Here is a 17533-nt window from a genome sequence, read left to right as displayed (position 1 = left end):
TTCAGCAGGTGGAAATGGTTCTTTTGCGGTCTCCTGCCTTTTTTTTCCCCTGATATTGTTATTGCTGTGAAAGAATGATCTTTGCATTAACAGTATGTTGTACTGCTTTGGCACCTGTGGAAAAACTTGCATTGCAAGGAAAGCTCTTGGTTTTTGTGTTGGGCTCTTTCTCCTGCTGCACATAACTTTTACAGAGAAGCATTAATCCTGCTCCAGTGGACTCAAGAAGTTAGATTGCAGACAGTCAGTCGGATGCTCCTGCTTATGTATAGAAATGAAAAAATATATTGGTACTCTGTTTTTTTGTTTTTTGTTTTTTTTTTTCAGTGGAAGAAATGGAGGAATTAATACTTGTGAATGTTGCCGAGTCCCTATCAAAATTCTGTAGCATCTACAGAAATGTCATGAGAAGGCTGTTCTTGGGCATCGATCAAAATATCTCTGTGCTTGGATCCATGGTTTGGCTCTACCAACATGTTAGCCCATGGAACTTCATGCAGTGGTGACCCCTCCCTCATCTGAAAATGCCTTACACCAGGGGGTAGGCTTTTCCATGCAAGCTTGGACTCAAAAGGAATATTAAAAAAAAACAACTTTCAGTATGTAATTTGGTTCAGCTGAAGTTGCATACCAAGCGGGTCCTATACTAATCTCAATCTCCTGGTGCCATTTTTCAGAATGCATCTCTCTGTGGAGATTAATCTGTGCTTCTTGCAGGGTTGGTTACTTGGAAAAGGACAGCAAGTGATAATGTGTGGGAACATCTGCTGGGAGTCCAGGCAATAAAATGCATTCATTCAGGAAGAGACTGAGTGGAAAAATGTGCTGTACCTTGTTTGTCAAGTCTGTTCACGACTGACTGTGGACGTTTGTTAAAAATATCTGAAGATACCATTTATAGATAGCAATGCCGCCATCTGTGATTGAAGTGTTTATTAGGGGAAATCTCTACTGGCATCCTACAAGATCCTACGTGCTTTTCCTGATTTTGGCTTTAAAGTCCTATCGAGGTTCTGTCTCTTCGTTAGCTGAAATTTCCAGACTGTCGCAGCTTTTTATGCCTTCGGCTGACTTCTTTGCCAGCCATGCTAAACTGATTTTCCCACTCTACTTAAATGGTTGGTTCTCTAAAAGAAACAGAATAGAGGTATTTTTGTGGTGGTGGCAAAAGCTGTGTTGTGTTCGTCTTCCTGAGAGTGTCCCACCTCACGCCACATCTTTTTTTAGTTTTTTTTAAAAAACCCCGATATGGATTTCTGTCCCCACTGCAACCAAATGAGGCCAGCTTTCCCCCTTACTTCTCACTAGCTACAGTGATATAAAGGGGCATGGATGGCTGATCAGGGTGTATATTCTTTGGGGAGTTTGGTCTCAAAATTAGATTTAAAGGTGGGGTGCAAAATGGTACTAGCCTTTTAGTTCTTTGTTAGGTTTGTGTTGATTCTTTTAGACCTACCATAGACAGGGTGGCTGTAGTTTGCAGCTCCATTTCTCTTATGTCCCTGCCAGTTACTTCATACAAACCTGTCTTGCCTCTCTCCCTCCCTGCCCCTCCAAGACAAATGACAGAGATTTTTTTCCAGTTAAAAGAAAAAAAATTAAAATCTATGCTGGCCATGGATAACCTGTCTGTTGCTGATGCATGAATTTATATACAGGTTTAAAGGGAGCTCTCCTCCTTCAAAAATCTTCTTCTAAGATTGTCTTTGCTTCACTGGATTTTTTTTTTTTTTTAAGGTATACTGGGAATAAATCTTCATTTGATCCTCTTAAAAGGAGCTATCCTCGTTAACTGGTTCACTGTTGCTGGAAAGGGTTCCCCCAAACACACAGCTCTCCTTACTAAAAAGATGGGTACTATCCTACTAGGTGGGTCTGCTGTGCATAGGCAGTCTAGTGTGGCCTCGTATGGGAACTTTTTACTAAGCTTAGTGCTAAGAATAGGTACCTAATCTTACTGATATTACTGTAATATTGGGCTGTCTATTATGACTTTATCATGCTGCAAGTTTCACAACTTGCTTTTGAATGGTTTTGTGGCCAGGACTTAGACTGGTTTAGCTTAGCCTGACTAAAAGTGCAGTTTTTACAAAAGAGCTACTTCGCTGTTTTCCATGGTTTGGCCTCTTTTGATTTGTTGAATAATGACAGATTATTCAACAACAACATATTGCATAGGTTTTTATTTGTTTTACAGTATAAATGTTGTCTGTCACCATGCTTGATGTCTGAAACTTTCTTCACTTGATAGTTACCATTGAAATACTATAGCTTAGCTAGGAGAGCAAATATCGTTTCCTAAAGACTATCTTCAGCATATGCAACACAGGACTAAACTTTCTTTGGACATGGGTGGGGAGGGGGGAACAAATCTCATAGCACTGCTTCCTCAGAAACTTGTCTTTTTAATTTGTAGGCACAACTTGATTTGCCACTTTTGAGTTGGCTTTTGGTATGGTGGAATAAGTGGTTAATCATTTTGTTCCATAACCTACAAAGCTAGAGATGTATATGATTTTACAAGCTGGAATGCTTAAAATCTGCATAGGAGCAATGTTTATAGGTTTGAAGAATGGTTTAACTCTAGTGTACAAACCAAAATATTGGATGATAAGGTAAAGTTAAAATTTTGAATAGCAAATCATAGAAAATGAGGGCTGGAAGGGACCTCGGGAGGTCATCTAGTCCAACCCCCTGCTGAAAGCAGGGCCATCCCCACTGTATCATCCCAGCCAAGGCTTTGTCTACCCAGGTCTTAAAAACCTCCAAGGATGGAGAGTCTACCACCTCTCTGGGGTGAAAGCAAAATGTCAAAGTGAAGGTATAAAGTGCAGCTGTAAAGTAGAGAATGTGACTGAGACTCAAGTGTTCGATTATTCAAACCAGGACACCTTATTTCATCCTAGTCTAAACATATTCTTTGTCTACTGTCTTTGACAGTATGTACAGAAAAGACCTTGTGTCTTGGAGAAAATATCATTTTTTATTCTCTGGCTTCTACCAGCAGTACATAAAACTTAAGGTGGAAGAAGCTTACAGGCTTGGTTTGGGGGTGGGGAGCAAGCAGAGTAGGTAGAATAACTTGACTAGACTTTTCCTTTAAAGGGGAGCTCTTCTAGGTATGGACAGCAGTTGTTTTGGACTATTGTGAACTTACTGAAAGTAGATCCACATCCTTGTGCACTTCTGCTAGACTGGTTTAGGACTTGGCAGCTGTACAGCTTCCTTTTTAATGCCTCATTTTATTCTGACCCTGGACACCACCCCCTGCCCCTTCCCACTTCCAATCACTTGCATGGGGAAATATTAATCTTTTATATAAAAAAAAATCAATTTTGATGGTGATTGATTTCAACTTGCACAGCTTTACAGTCAAGTATGTTCAGTACCTTAAAACGTAATCTAACATAGCGAGCTCCAGCTAAATGAACCTTCTTGTCGGTAGTGTTCTTCCAACAAAATCCTAATGAGGGCCTTATCCATATACTTTGGGTTAAGAAAGTTTTGTTTCTTGAGGTGCTGTTAGGAGTGAACATGCACACTTAAGCAAAACCAGGCTTGTTTTTTTCCTACTGTATTTCTGGGCAGTGATGTTACTAAAGGACATGGTCCACTTGTACATCTGGACAGAATATGCAAGACTAAAACTGTCATTGCTTTTGCTCACCACAGTAGTCTGAGTAGCTTCTGCATGAAGTTAGTAACTATAGTAAAGTCTGTTGGTTGGCTTTTCAGAGTGAAATCTGCTGTTTGCTAGGGTTTTTGGGGTGGGGGGGTGGGCATTGTTGGTGTATAACTTTTTTTTTTTTTTAAGAGGAAGGTTTTTTAGGTCTCCTAAAAAAGTGGTTGGACTGGATTAATTGAAGTTTGAGCCACAGCCAGATTAGCTACATCTGACTCTTGCATCCTTTCTCCTGGCTTTTGTGTGACAGCTGCATTTTAATAGTTTCATAGTTGTTAGGGTCTGGAAGAGACCTTTGAGAGAGATCACAGCGGTTCCTGATTTGATTTTGAAAATAAAGATTGAGCAAGTTGAAGATCTTTTAGGCAAGACTGCTATGGCTACCTGTACTGATGCCTGTAAAATTGTCACTTATCTCCCTCGCAGTTCATTTAGAGTAGGCCAGTGCTGAGCAAGAGAAAATGCCTATGCAGTTCCCATACTCCAAAACTTGCTTCCAAGGTAATGGAAGTCGGCAGCTATAAGATTGTTCCAAGGATGGTGTTTGTTTGCTTTGCTTTGTGATCTTCAGAGGATCAGTTTTTTGCATGGAGGATTTATAGCAATTTTACCTTTTTACTTTTGTCACTACATATTATAACGAAAAATGTACTGTGGAGGGCTCTGGTTTAGTGTATTTTGATACCTGTCTTTCACTGGGCTGAGTGTCAAACTAATAATATTAAAATAAGGTCAGTATTTATAATGATCTATTAATTTACATGTCTTTAGAAGTGAGAATCATAGAGATTATCTTTTAATGCAAGGAAAATATTGACACCTTCTCTGAAGACATCATCATGCAGTGTTCTCCTGTGTATCTACCCTCAACTCTGCCTGTGTGTGTAGTGTGGGGAGGGGTATTTCTTTTGGTGTATCACAAGTTCAATTCTTGCTTTTTGTTTCTGTAAACACTTGTTGGTCTTATCAGTGTTCAGGAGCTAGCTGGACTCTTTCCATCTTGAAATCTAGTAAATTGATTTGATTGTCTAGAAAACAGGATTTGTGTGTGGTTCTTCACCCATGAAACAACTTGTAAGGGCCTAGATTGGGGGTCGGCAATGTTTTCGGGCAGTGCCAAAAGCCCGCACAACCTTGACTGAAATGTTGGTGTGATGGGGCGGACAGCAGAGCCACAAGGGGCCCAATTCTTGTTGTGGCAGCGCAGCCCTGGCTCCTTCCCCACTGTCTGCCCCGAGGTGTCCGTGCCAAGCAAAATGTCTTAGTGTGCCATGCTCTGGCACACACATGGGGGTTGCTTAACCCTGGCCTAGATTATCTGTGTCCCACCAACCTAACAGTTTATTTAAAACTGTTGAAAGCTGAGAGCATTGACTGCACAGAATTAAAGGGTGCAGCTGTTTGGGAAGTAGCAGTGAAACATCCTTGTTTCTAGTTTGGCCCTTGGTGTGTATCAGGTCAGAGTAGTGAAAGTGATTGGACACAAGGTAATAGAAAGGTCTAGCATCAAGCATCCACAGCATAAAAGCATCACTTTCTCCAGAGTGCACCAGGGATAAATGATGTAATTTGATCCTGGCACGATGAAGCATCACTGAAAATTGCAATGTGAAATTAGAGAAGACAGTGCATTTAAAAAAAAAAAAAAAATTAAATAAAAAGGATTTAATCATGGAACAAAAAAAAGCAGTCTGGCTCTGCTGAGGTTCATGGGCCTTTTTATATGGCATGTTTCTTCCTCCAACCTTCAGTCTATTAAAATTGTGGTTAATTTTGACTGTTGAGAAGGAAAATCTCAAAGACAGATTTGAATCAGTAGCTTGTTGTTGAGACTGAAACAAGAAATAATGCATCAAATAGCATGTCCATCTACAATTACAACTGCATAAACGTTCAATTTTTTTTGAGTATGGGCGGGCAGGGGAAGAATAAATAAGTTGGCAATTTTAGATTAGATTCTAAGGTCCATGCATCAGCATAAACTTTCTTCTTGAGACGTTGGTATCCTTGACACAAACATTGTGTGTGTTGTTCACTTGAAAATTTTTGGGAAAGTATTGCAAGTATTAACCTGTAAATCCATGAAAAATCTTTTGCCAAGCAAAGTTTGGATTTGAGAGGAAGACCAGACTTGGAGCATGTACAACTTTCATTAAAGACCTTTGGTCATCCTGAAGCTTGATTTATAAACCATCCTTGTTGGGTTTTTCTGGTGTTGAATGAGAAAACAGTGTCAGACAAGGTAGGGCAGAGTGGCACCTTCAGACATTTTTACGTGTTGCTGACGCAGTGCCAGGTGCTTCTAATTAGTGAGCTGTGCTAATAAAAAGTGCCCGCATGTCATGTATGTCAGCGATGCAGTGCGCTTCTGCGCTGAGAAAATGGCGACAGTGCGCTTTGAACTAAAGCACATCGAATGTGTTTTAGTTGAAAGCGCACCACTGCCATTTTCTCGGCACAGAGGCACACTGTGCTGCTGATGCACGTGATGCACGAGGCTGCCAGAGCGCGTCAACTTACATGCTCCAGCAGACTCGATTTTAATTGAGTCTGTTCCAACACGGAGCAGGCTCCCTGCATGTGTGTAAGTTCCCTTGGAGAATAATGAGTTGAGAGAGGCATGAGCTTTTGCAGCCAGCAGCCTATTTTGTCAGATGCTATTCATATGAAATGAGCTATACAAAATTAATTTTGGCATGCTTTCTTCTAAAAATGTAAATCTTTATGAAAGTTGACAAAACATATGACATGGTATCTGACAAAATAGGCTGTTGTCTGTGAAAGCTCATGCCTCTGAACTCATCAGTCCCTCAGGTGTTACTGTGACTTACCTCCTGCCTCATTTACACACGTGCAGGGAGCCTGCTCCGATGTTCTGGAAATCTAGCATGTCGAAGCGGGCTCGATTTTAATCGAGTTTTGCTGGAATATAGAAATTGATGCGCTCCGGCAGCCTTCTGCATCATGTCAACGTCTGCACTGAAAAAATGGCAGCACGGCACTTTGAAATAAAACCTGTTCAATGAGCTTTAGAGCACCCCGCTGCCATTTTTTCAGTGCAGGGATGCTGATGCATGTCACACAGGTGCTTTTAATTGGCACGACTTACTAATTAAAGCACCCGGAGCCACGTCCCAGAGCATATGTAAAAATACCCAACATGCCTAAGCACCTGACTAGATATCAGTCAATACATATAATGCTTTATAGTGACTCATGTCAACAGTTTACTGTAAATTTTCTTTAATGGGGAAAAAAAACTTAGCACCTGCTAATACTTCTTGAAACGATGTGACCTTTACTTGACATTAAACAGCTTCTGTTAATATGTTAATCTTTGTATAGGGTGGGGGGGGGAATATTTATGTATTATCAGAGCACTGAGAAACACCTCTGTGGAGCAGGACCTATTATGCTAGGTACTTTACAAAGGTCAGAAAACAGGTGACAGTTTAACTTGTACAGATTTGTCCCTTCGGCATATGTTGGGTTGGAGGTCTTCAGCACTGTTTTGTAAGCAAAGCATTTAAAAAAACAAAACCCTAAATCTATGCCAGAACAGTAGTGACTGATTACATCAACGGGGAAGTCTTGTCTAAACTATCAGTCTGTGTCAGATGTTTTGAAAACTAACTTGCATTTGTTTGCATTTCTGGCTCTTTGGAGCTGCATTTTTGGCTAGTGATTTTAATCAAAGATAAGACTTCAGATATAAATCAGGCTTCAATTTATAGTAAAGAATTGGCTACAATAGATTTTCCTCAGAGTGCTATGTTTGGTAATTCAGGACCGAGTATGTTTTCATATTAAAACCTCTTGTGTTGTAGAATTGACTCTTAACTGGCAGACATTATGATGTCTAAGTAATATTAGTTAAATGTAAAATTGCAGTCTCTGAGCTTTGCTACTCTCAAGTAGTCCTAGTTTAATAAAACTTGAGCTTTCATTATTATGGCCAAGATGTATAGTTTGAAGGATTTTTGTTTCATAAACCTTTGGTATATCAGTGTATTTCTGTCACTATTGAACAGGCCATGTGTCAAATTATTGATATTACAGTATCATCACGTATAGATAATATTCTGATTTTTTTTTTGATTTTTTTTTTCTTTTTTTTAAGTGGCATTAATGTAATTATATGGCTACTGAATGCCAGTTTGATAGTTAGCCCATAATTGTAAGTATGAAACACAAAAAATATATCATTCAGAGAGGTACTTGGATGGCTGTAATAGAAGAATGTGCATTTCAGGTGAATTTCTGCTCTAATCTTAAATTGGGATGCCAAACCTAAAGGGGCTAATACAAAATATCTGTTGGACAAACTTGTTAACAGGTTGAAAACAAGGCTTTGTTTTCTTTTTTTGTAGATGTGGATTTAACTCCCCTGCTATTACAAGTGATAGGAATAAGGAAGGAATGCTTGCTTTAATGAGGCATCCTGGTTGCATGGGGGATATGTGACCACACTACAAAAAAACCCACCTTTTTCAAATTTAAGGAATACCTTGGAGTTGTTGGATCAAAGGTTGATCTGGCCTTGTTTATCCTCATAAAGTTAATTAGAGTGACTTTGACATGTTTGTAGAGTCAAATAAAGGACGGAGTTTGTATGAAGGAAAACTGTTTAGCATTATAAACAATTGAAAGAAAAATATTGGTAGAGGGGAATACTTCTTCATAACATTTTAATCTGATAATCCCAATATCTGCTGCTGTACATGCTACTATTCTTCTACATGTTGATAATCCCAATGTCTACTGTAATTATAGCCTAAATGTATTGAGAGTTTATACACTACCAGGCTCCTTAAGTTTTATAATCAGGTTGTAGAAAAATGAAGGTTGTGCAATTCTAGGAACACAATGCTAAATACCATGAGAGAGTTGGAACACAAGTTAACAAGCTAATAGAATACCTTGCATCTGTGTTCACATCTTGCAGTATAAACTGATTTAGCCAGTAACTTTTGTGGTGGGTTTGTTTGTTTGTTTGTTTTTAATGTAATGCAGTGGTCCATTAGCAGTAGGGGGGGGGGAACCTAAATTGCCTTTCTCTATCAGAATAGCAAAGAACTGTGGTCACTTGCATAAAGATTTACTCTATTTACTCATACTAAGTATAAGACAAGGTTTCCCCTCCCACCCCCCTCCAGTCAATGCAAGGGGCGGGGGAGGGAAGCCCCATGTCTTATATTTGCATACAAGGAAACTGTATTGAATACATTGCCTGTCTTTGAACTGATGCTAAAAGCGGCACGTACTCAGCAATAAACTATGAAGTTGATTAAATGCAGTCAACACTGAGCATGACAATAAAATACATGGCCCATATGGGTCAAACATGCTGATGGGAACCTACCACTAAGATTTTGAATTTTGTTTCCCAGCCCAAATTAGTCATTCAAGTCTGTGTAGTGCTATCACTGGCATGTGTCTTCTCTCCCAGATTCTTCAGGCTAGGACTTCAGATGCACCCAAATCTATGGCAGGCATCCTATGTGCAGTCCCCAAGCCCAAAGACCATTAGCCAGAAGGCTAAAGGAGCAAGCTATGGAGAAATCCCCCGTCTCCATAAAATAAAGCATGTACTGCGATCCTTCCATTGGGAGGCTATAGTAGACTCTTACAGAATCAAAGGACCAGAAGGGACCTGCAAGATCATCAAGTCTGGTCCCCTGCCACGGGCATGAAGTTATTGGGCTCAACCGAGCTCAAGGTGCTTGTCTGACCTCATCTCGAACACCTCCAAAGATGGCAACTGTATCACCTCAGCTGGCAGTGTCCCCCAGATTCTGGCAACCCTTATTGGGGGGGTTGGGTTTTTTTCTTATGTCCAGCCTAAATTTTCCCACTATTAGTTTGTGCCTGCTGATGCTCGTCCTCCCTTTAGGTGTGTTTCTGAAGAGTTCCTCCCTTTGGATCTTGATGTTCACCCCTAACATACTTGTAGGTGGCTATCAAGTCACTTCTCAGTCTTCTCTTGCTCAGACTGAACAGGCTCTGTTCCCAAAGTCTCTCCTCATAGGGCCTATCCTCCAGGTCCCTAATCATATGGGTGTCCCTTCTCCGTACCCTCTCAAGCTTATCCACATCCTTCCTGACGTGCGGTGCCCAGAACTGGACATAGTACTCCAGCTGTGACCTCACCAATGCCAGATAGAGGAGGAGAAGCACCTCCCTGGATCTACTGGCAACACATCGGCTGATGCACGCCATGGTTCTGTTTGGCCTGCTGGCAACCTCATCGCACTGTTGGCCCATGTGCATCTTCCAGTCGATGGTGACCCCCAGGTCCCATTCAGATGCTGTACCAGCTGTTGTATCACCACCCGTCATGTGGTTTTGATAAAGGTTCTTCCTACTCGGATGAAGAACCCTGCCCTTCTCCCTGTTAAACCTCATCTGATTCCATTTGGCCCATAAATCCAGTCTGTCGAGGTCATCCTAGATCTTTACGCTTTCCTTTGATGTGCCTGTGTTTCTCCACAGCTTAGTATCATTCACAGACTTTAATGATTGAGCTTTCTACCCCCTCATCCAAGTCATTGAGAAATATGGTATCCCCTAAGCACAGATCCCTGGGGAATATATCACTGGAGACAACCTTCCAGGGTGAGGCCATCCCATCGATTACAACTCTCTGGGATCAGCCTCTAAGCCAGTTGTCTACCCACCTCACTGTAGACTGGTCCAGCCCAGATCCCTCCAGTTTAGTTGAGAGAATCTCGCAGGAAATAGAATCAAAGGCTTTACTGAAGTCCAAGTAAATGACATCAACCTCATGTCCCTCATCCAGATGGTTAGTTACTTGGTCACAGAAGGGCACCAGGTTTGTCAGGCATGATCCACCCTCAACAGAGCCATGCTGGTTACTTCTTAATGTCCCACCAGTTACCAGCTTGTAATTCATGGCCGCCTCTAACAAATTTTACAATTTTTTTTTTCCCAGGACCGAAGTTAGACTGACCAGTCTGTAGTTTGCAGGATCATCCCTTTTCTGAAAGACAGGTACCACACTGGCCCTCTTCCAGTTGCCCGGGACCACTTCCATGTTCCACAACTCTTTAAACAGCTTCACCAGTGGCCCTGCTATAAGCACAGCTAGAATATATTTTAAATTCTTCACTCCCGTTGCTGAGCTGCACCTTTCTTTCCCATTTTCAATTCTTCTTGTTTTTTCACCAGCCTTAAATGTCTAGCAAACATCACTACCTGGGGCTTCAAACAGTTTGTTTACCCAGAGTCCCTCTGTCTGCCCCTCTCTCAGACTGTTGCATATGATTAGTGTGGCCCCACCCTGCATGAAATGGACCTGGACTGGATTGCCCTGTGCCTCATCTGTATCTACATTTTTAGAGGACCCCAGGACTCGTGACAAGAACATCTATTTCCAGTCGTGAGTGGGGGCAGTAGTTAGCACATTGATCCTTCGTGGGGGATATCTAGAGTACACGCGCCTAATGCTCTGGGGTCATCATGGCTTGAAATGCTGTTGACTCGGGGGCACAGCCCAGTGAACTGCACAGTAAATCATGAGCCTTTTGGCTTTGGACTAATATCAAGCATAGTTTGTACTCTCTCTAAGTAGGTGCTAAAATGCTACTTAAAAGTGTGTTTATGCAGTACCTGTGCAGCAGTTTCAAAAGAGGCAAAATGCATCATTTCTGAGTGAACCAAGTCTATGGCAGCTGTAGCAATTTGCATACAGTAATGTTTATTTCAAGGTCAGATTTTTAAAAACTTGCTTGTTACTTCCATGTGCTCAGGGAGAGCACTGGCTGACGGTAAGGGGTTGGGGAGAAGGGGCTGCAGAGGGAAGAAGCTGGGGGGGAACAAAAGGGCTACCTAATCCCCCCCGGTGTTTTTTCCCTTCCTATAGCCATAGACATTAGAGGTTTGCCTTGAATCGGTCTACTAATTAGATTTTTATACCTGGAAAATTATATCAAACTTTGTAATACAGGTAATACAAATTAATAAAAGGAGGGACCATAGCAAAATTCCCATAGGGAGAGAGAGAAATGGATGCTACAACATTATCTTGCTCATTTTAAAGCAAGACAGCCTTAGGAAGACTTACTTTTATGTATTGATCTATGCAAAATCCTTACTAAAACAATATTTTTTAGTTAAAGGGACCCCAAATCGGTGCACTCACAACTATCAGAATCCAGTATTAGGGTGATATTTTTATATCTCTGTCTGCATTTAGTTTGAGAGAAATTTTATGTTAAAAATTTTAATGCATACCCATTTCTTAAATTGGTACTATGTAGGTAAAAATATTTTGGAGTAGAACCGAATACCCTTTGGCAGTGAGATTTCAAAGTGGATGCGGGAGGGGTCTAAAGTCAGTGGAATAGTATTGGACGGTCTTGCTTTGAACAGGGGCAGGGCTGTGCAGGGAAGGTAGGGAATCAGATGTGTAACTATCAACCTACATCATCTGCTTGGCTGAAGAGGAGTTTTGCTTCCCTGTGCAGCACTGTTACTGTCCCTTTTGTTATCTCCTAGAGTCTGAAATGACTATTTATGGCAAAATCCTTCTGTTGTTTGTTTGTTTGTTTGTTTGTTTGTTTGTTTGTTTGTTTGTTTGTTTGTTTGTTTGTTTGTTTGTTTGTTTGTTTGTTTGTTAAGTGCAGAAGTCTGGAGAACTCTCAAGCTGTTAGAAGTGGCACCTTCTACCTGAAAAAATTGTATGGCATACTTTACTGTAATTCTAGCATTAACGTTCCCAGTATACTCTTAACTGGGCATGTATGTCTGCACAAGATGTTTACTGTGCAGTAGATTAATTAGCTGAGCAGTAAATACCATGCATCTATATGTGCACCCCTGTTAGGCTGGAGTAAAGTAATTTACCCCACTGCAGTATAGTACTTGTAAATGCAAGTACTATGCTGCTGTGGAGTGAAAAACTCCACAACAGCACATGTGTAGACACTGCCCTGGCTGGCTGGAGCATAAGGGTGCTTCAGTGCTGGGACTCATGCTTTTTTGCCTCAGCCAGTCCCTCTGCAACACATTAGGCTGGGGGGAGTAGCCCCAGGCTGGCAGGTCCCCCCCGCCCCGGACCCCCTGCCAGCTGGGGCTGCTCCAATCAGGCTCAACGTGTTGCTCATTAATAAAGTTCAGAGTTCATTACTCCTGGGTGCACATTCAAACGGCACGTCTGGGAGCAACAAGCTCTGCAGTTTATTCATACACTTTACTTGCACGTGTAGCCATGCCCACTGACAATTGGTTTATCTGAAGAAAAAAAAAAACCTGCTCTGGAAGCCACACAAGTAAATAGACCCTACTTTTATCAGAATATTCCCCTCTCCTTTCCTGGAATACAGCATGAACTGTTTTTTAAGCAGGTAGACTTTGAAGTTGTAAGAAGCTCGTTTTTAAAAGTGCATAAATATTAAAGATCCATATTGAAACATTGGTATTCATCTAGGGTTGGTAGCATAGCCCTAGGTAACCTTTCTTGCTGCTTCCTTCCAAGTATAACCGTCATAGATTCTCTTCCACCAGCAGGGGCTTTCTGTTTCAAAGCTGAAGTGGTTCAAGTAGATTCAACTTGTTAGTTTGCTGTGTGCTTCAGTGTTGTAGATGCTGTGTTCTGTAGATCTAAGTGCAGTGTTCAAGAATGCCATGGTTTCTTGCCTTTTAAACAGATTTGTTTGAAACGTTTCGTTGTGGAATAGTGGTGCACTTCTTATTTTGTTTTCTTTTGTTTTCAGTTTTAACTGTATACAGGAACTTCAGTTTGACACAAACAGGACTGTAAATGAGCACAATCGGAGCCCCGTTAGGTGCTATTTTTCAATTGCTGAAGTTAAATATATTTGACTATTTAGACTTGCAAATAAGCATTTCATTTTCTGCCAGGACAAGATTGCCCTTTTAAATAGGTCATTTAAGACTGGTCTAAATGCAGGTCTATTAAGTTTTTACAGTCTTCATTAATGTAAATTACAGTTGTCTTCTCCTTTCTACCTCCAGACCATAGTTGCCCAATTCCTGATGAAAGCCAATTACCTCTTCCCTTTCTGTGGAAAAGCAAAAAGTATATGTGCCAAAATACTGTATTTTCCCTAAGCATTTTCTCTGTTCAACTTGAAGACCCAAGCCATGAGGTTTTTAATCTGCCTTGCCTTCTCCATGTTCACTCTTTTATAATTTTCCTTCTAATATTTCTTAAATTTAAATTTTCAATAGATGTGAGTAATGGAACATGATGAGCCTAAACCAGGATTCAGTTTGTATTTGTTTTAAAGTGACTTTGCTTTTGAATGTAGGCTTCATTTAAGTCTAAATGTTTTCTAGTCATTAGTTACCTGCTTCTGAACTCAAGTGTTTTTTTGAATAGGGCTGTCAAAAATTGACTACTACTCTCCATGTGTGCTCCTTAGGTCTGTACTTTTTATTAAAAATGTCTTAACAACCCCTGCCCTGAAACCTAATGTTGCAATATTGAAAGGTTTTAAGAAGCTAGTTTCCAAGAATTTCCCATTAGATCAAAAAGGTAGACTATTGACCATTTGTTTTTAGACTTGCCTGCCTTTTACTAGCAGAAAATGTTGCTGCTTGGTTACTGTGTGGTTGGCAGGTTTTATTACCTAGTCAGTAATAAATCAGTATCTAATTAGTGTTTTGTTTCTTTTCAGAGATCATTCACATTAATAATAGAAGCATGGGATTGGGATAACGATACAAAAAGTGGTGAGTATTCATAAACAATTTGTGTATTTAATTTGTGCAGTAGTACGCTTTTATGGGCTACAGCAAAATGTATATCTTTAAAAATGCAGCCTTAGAATGGGAAGGCTAATCTTGAATGTACTGAGGACAGTGCATTGGGAAAACTAATGGCAGAAAGGGAAGAGTCTTAACACTAGTAATGGGGCCACTGTTGGAAGAAATGGAAACTCATGTTAACATAATATTCAGGGACGGACTTGCACAATTGCATATTATTGCACTTCTCTCTGTTAAGTAGAGAATTTGTAAAAATACCCTGTAAACTGTTGCATTGAAAATGTGACTCAGTAGATTTCTATTAAGCTCTGAGGGGCTGGATGGTAGCAAGTGAATATTCTTATCTGTGGTCTTGGAAAACTAAGTCATGATTTCCGTTCGCCAAGGAAAAATGTGAGTACTTTCTCTGGTTACTTCAGCAGTTCTGTTCATACTGTAGTATTACACCTGAATGATGCTGTTGTCTACAGTTCATACCATGGAAGATAAAGTTCTGAAATAACACAGGTGTAGTGATTAGCCTTCAGTCTTCCCCTGGGCATTAAACCAACCAAACACTTTTCCTTTCCTACCAACCCACCTCTCCACTCCTGAAAAAAGCAAAAATGTACTTAACATTTCTTACTGCAAAACATTAGTGTCATTACTTATATAATGCTTTCCCCCTACCATTTTAGAAGGCCTAAGTGTTTTTTAGGAGAGGGTTGGAAGTGCTAACATGTTTATTAGCTCTGACTGATGCTGATCCTGTGGGCAGACACATGCCTCTGCTTTTGGAGATGCAAAGCAAGTGTCAGTAGTTTTCAAAACTTAGAAATAGTGTGAACTAAGCTGGCCTCCATTTTTCTCCTCAGTCTTGTAAAAGAGTCTAACTTGAATATTTTCACTTAGATTATTAACATTCATAACCCAGCACCACAGTATGTTGAAGGAATAATTAGAGTTTCAAGAACCTCTCTGTTGCTAGTAGAGGGCACTGACACATTGTGCCTGATGCCTGTTCCCACATGTGCTAATTAGCACGCATTGGAGCAGACTCAATTTTTAAATGAGTCTGGAGCATGCTAATTAGCATGCTCCAGCAGCCTCAGTGTCATGTGTATTCAGCATCCCCACACTTCAAAATGGCAGCAGGGGCTCTTTAAAGCTCACCGAACAAACTTTAGTTAAAGCATTCCCACCACCATTTTGAAGCACTGGATGCTTAATACATGAGATGCTGCAGACAGTTTAATTAGAGCAACTCCTGAGACCTGCTTTAATTAACTTGCCCTTCCTCCCCCGGCGCATGTGTAAAGATGGCCAAAGAGCCTAATTTTAGAAGGGATGGAGAAAAAGTTTGGAAACACCAAAAAGCTTTGGCAATCTTTGCATTTGTAGGTTACCTTTAACTTTCCCTCGTTGTTGTTTTACTAGTTCATTGATCAGGTTTGTCCCGTACTTCAAGTAAAAAATAAAAAAAAGTGTTAAGGGTATTAACTCTTCATGTGAACTTCATGCTCTTGATTATGTATATTGACTTCTTGTGAAGTCACAGCTGCTTACCAGAACTATTGTATACTTTTCATAAATCTTTTCTGAAAAAGATTTAAAATAGGTTTTAGATCTACCTTGGTAATATGACTAATTTAAAGATTTCAAAATAAACATTTCAAAGTGCATTAACATTTTTTTGCTCTAAAAGTTTTTAATGCTTTATGAAACTCTGTCAATACAACCAAGGTGTCTTTTATTAATATTAAAGAATGTAGATATCAAACTGCTCTTCTGATTTGTTTTATATCGGAGAAATGAATCAGTAGAGTAACTGGATTGCCAACCTAAACTTGACCTGAGGAAACAATTGCTTGGTTCAGAAATACTTGATTTTTGTCTGGCATTGGTATTACTAGTTGGCATTTCCAGAGTCACACACATACATGGCTATATTTTTGAGGGAATGGATGGTAAATTTTGTAGTGTTTAGGCTTAAGTAATCTTTCTCTGTTCTTGTAGGCTGGTTCTTGTGAGCTTTTAAAACTATTAAGCATCTGGCCAGGTAGCAGCACTAGCAACAGTCCATACCATCTAATTGTGCTCCAAAATTTACTCTTCCATGTCTTAACGTCTTTAGTATCTGTACTACAATCTCAAGGCATCCTACAAGCATAACCTTCATCTTCCTTTGTAATAAACCTTGTGTACGTCCTGGCAGAGCTGACTTCCTTATGGAATTTTAAAAATCAAAATAAGATGATTTTGTAACTTTGGATATCTGCTAGCAAAGTAAGGTCTCTTTTGCTGAGGTTGCAGAGGCAACTACTAGCGAAGGATTGGAGCCTGAACAAGTGTGTTCTTACAGTGAGAGGGCATATGGCAATTTCTTTTCCAATTTTTTGGTCAAAGTTTTGTGGAAAAAGGAGACCTACAAAACCAAATCCCAATCTTTCTCATAAGATATCGATTTAAACCTTCAGCCATGCTGTAAAGCAGGAGTGGGCAATTATTTTGGGTGGAGGCTCACTTAATGAATTTTGCTGAGCTGTCAGCCAGTCCCACCCCTTGACAGTTGCCCCGCCCCCTTGTCACCATCTTGGGACAGGAAGTCCCTCCCTTTGCCGAATGGAAATACTCCTTTTGAGGCGGGGTTTTGCCATCTTAGAACCAGAAAAAAAACAAAATCGTACACTAAAGGTCAAACACCTACTATAACATATATTTTAATTTTATTACGAAAAATATTTGTCATGATTTGTGTTTGTGTACTGTATGTAGAGATGATTGCATAATGACTCAAATAAATTCGTAGTCTTGTATATTGTGGGGGAGGATGTGGTTGTGTGTGGTGGGGTATTGGGGTGGGTGTTAGGGGTGTGTGTAGGGGGGCGTAGGGTATGTTGGGGAGGGGGTGTGTAGGAGGGGGTGTGGGGACCTCCTGTACTTCCCCGTGGTGCAGCAGCAGGTGGGGCACAGCTCTGGCCGGCGCTGCACATTGCAGCAAGGGGCACAGACTCTACTGAGCCCCCTGTGTTGCTGGTGCTCCCTGCCACTCGTGCACAGCTCCTGCACTCGCCGGGCACAGGAGGGAAGCTCTGCACACTGGAGCCGGCTGCCTTTCCC

At 40.7% G+C, this 17533-nt stretch overlaps 1 protein-coding gene across 1 annotated transcript in view; it reads left to right on the top strand.

Annotated features, from left to right (window-relative positions):
• JAG2 (jagged 2) overlaps positions 1 to 17533 on the top strand; it is a 97823-nt gene that overhangs the window by 22568 nt on the left and 57722 nt on the right. Inside the window, exon 2 of the mRNA XM_006032171.3 lies at positions 14344 to 14398. Within this exon, the coding sequence (XP_006032233.1) occupies positions 14344 to 14398 (55 nt within the window). The remainder of the gene's footprint in view (positions 1 to 14343; positions 14399 to 17533) is intronic.

Source organism: Alligator sinensis, unplaced genomic scaffold (assembly GCF_000455745.1).
Source record: "Alligator sinensis unplaced genomic scaffold, ASM45574v1 scaffold171_1, whole genome shotgun sequence".
Classification (NCBI taxonomy): Eukaryota; Metazoa; Chordata; order Crocodylia; family Alligatoridae; genus Alligator; species Alligator sinensis.
This window is presented reverse-complemented; position numbering and strand designations above follow the sequence as displayed.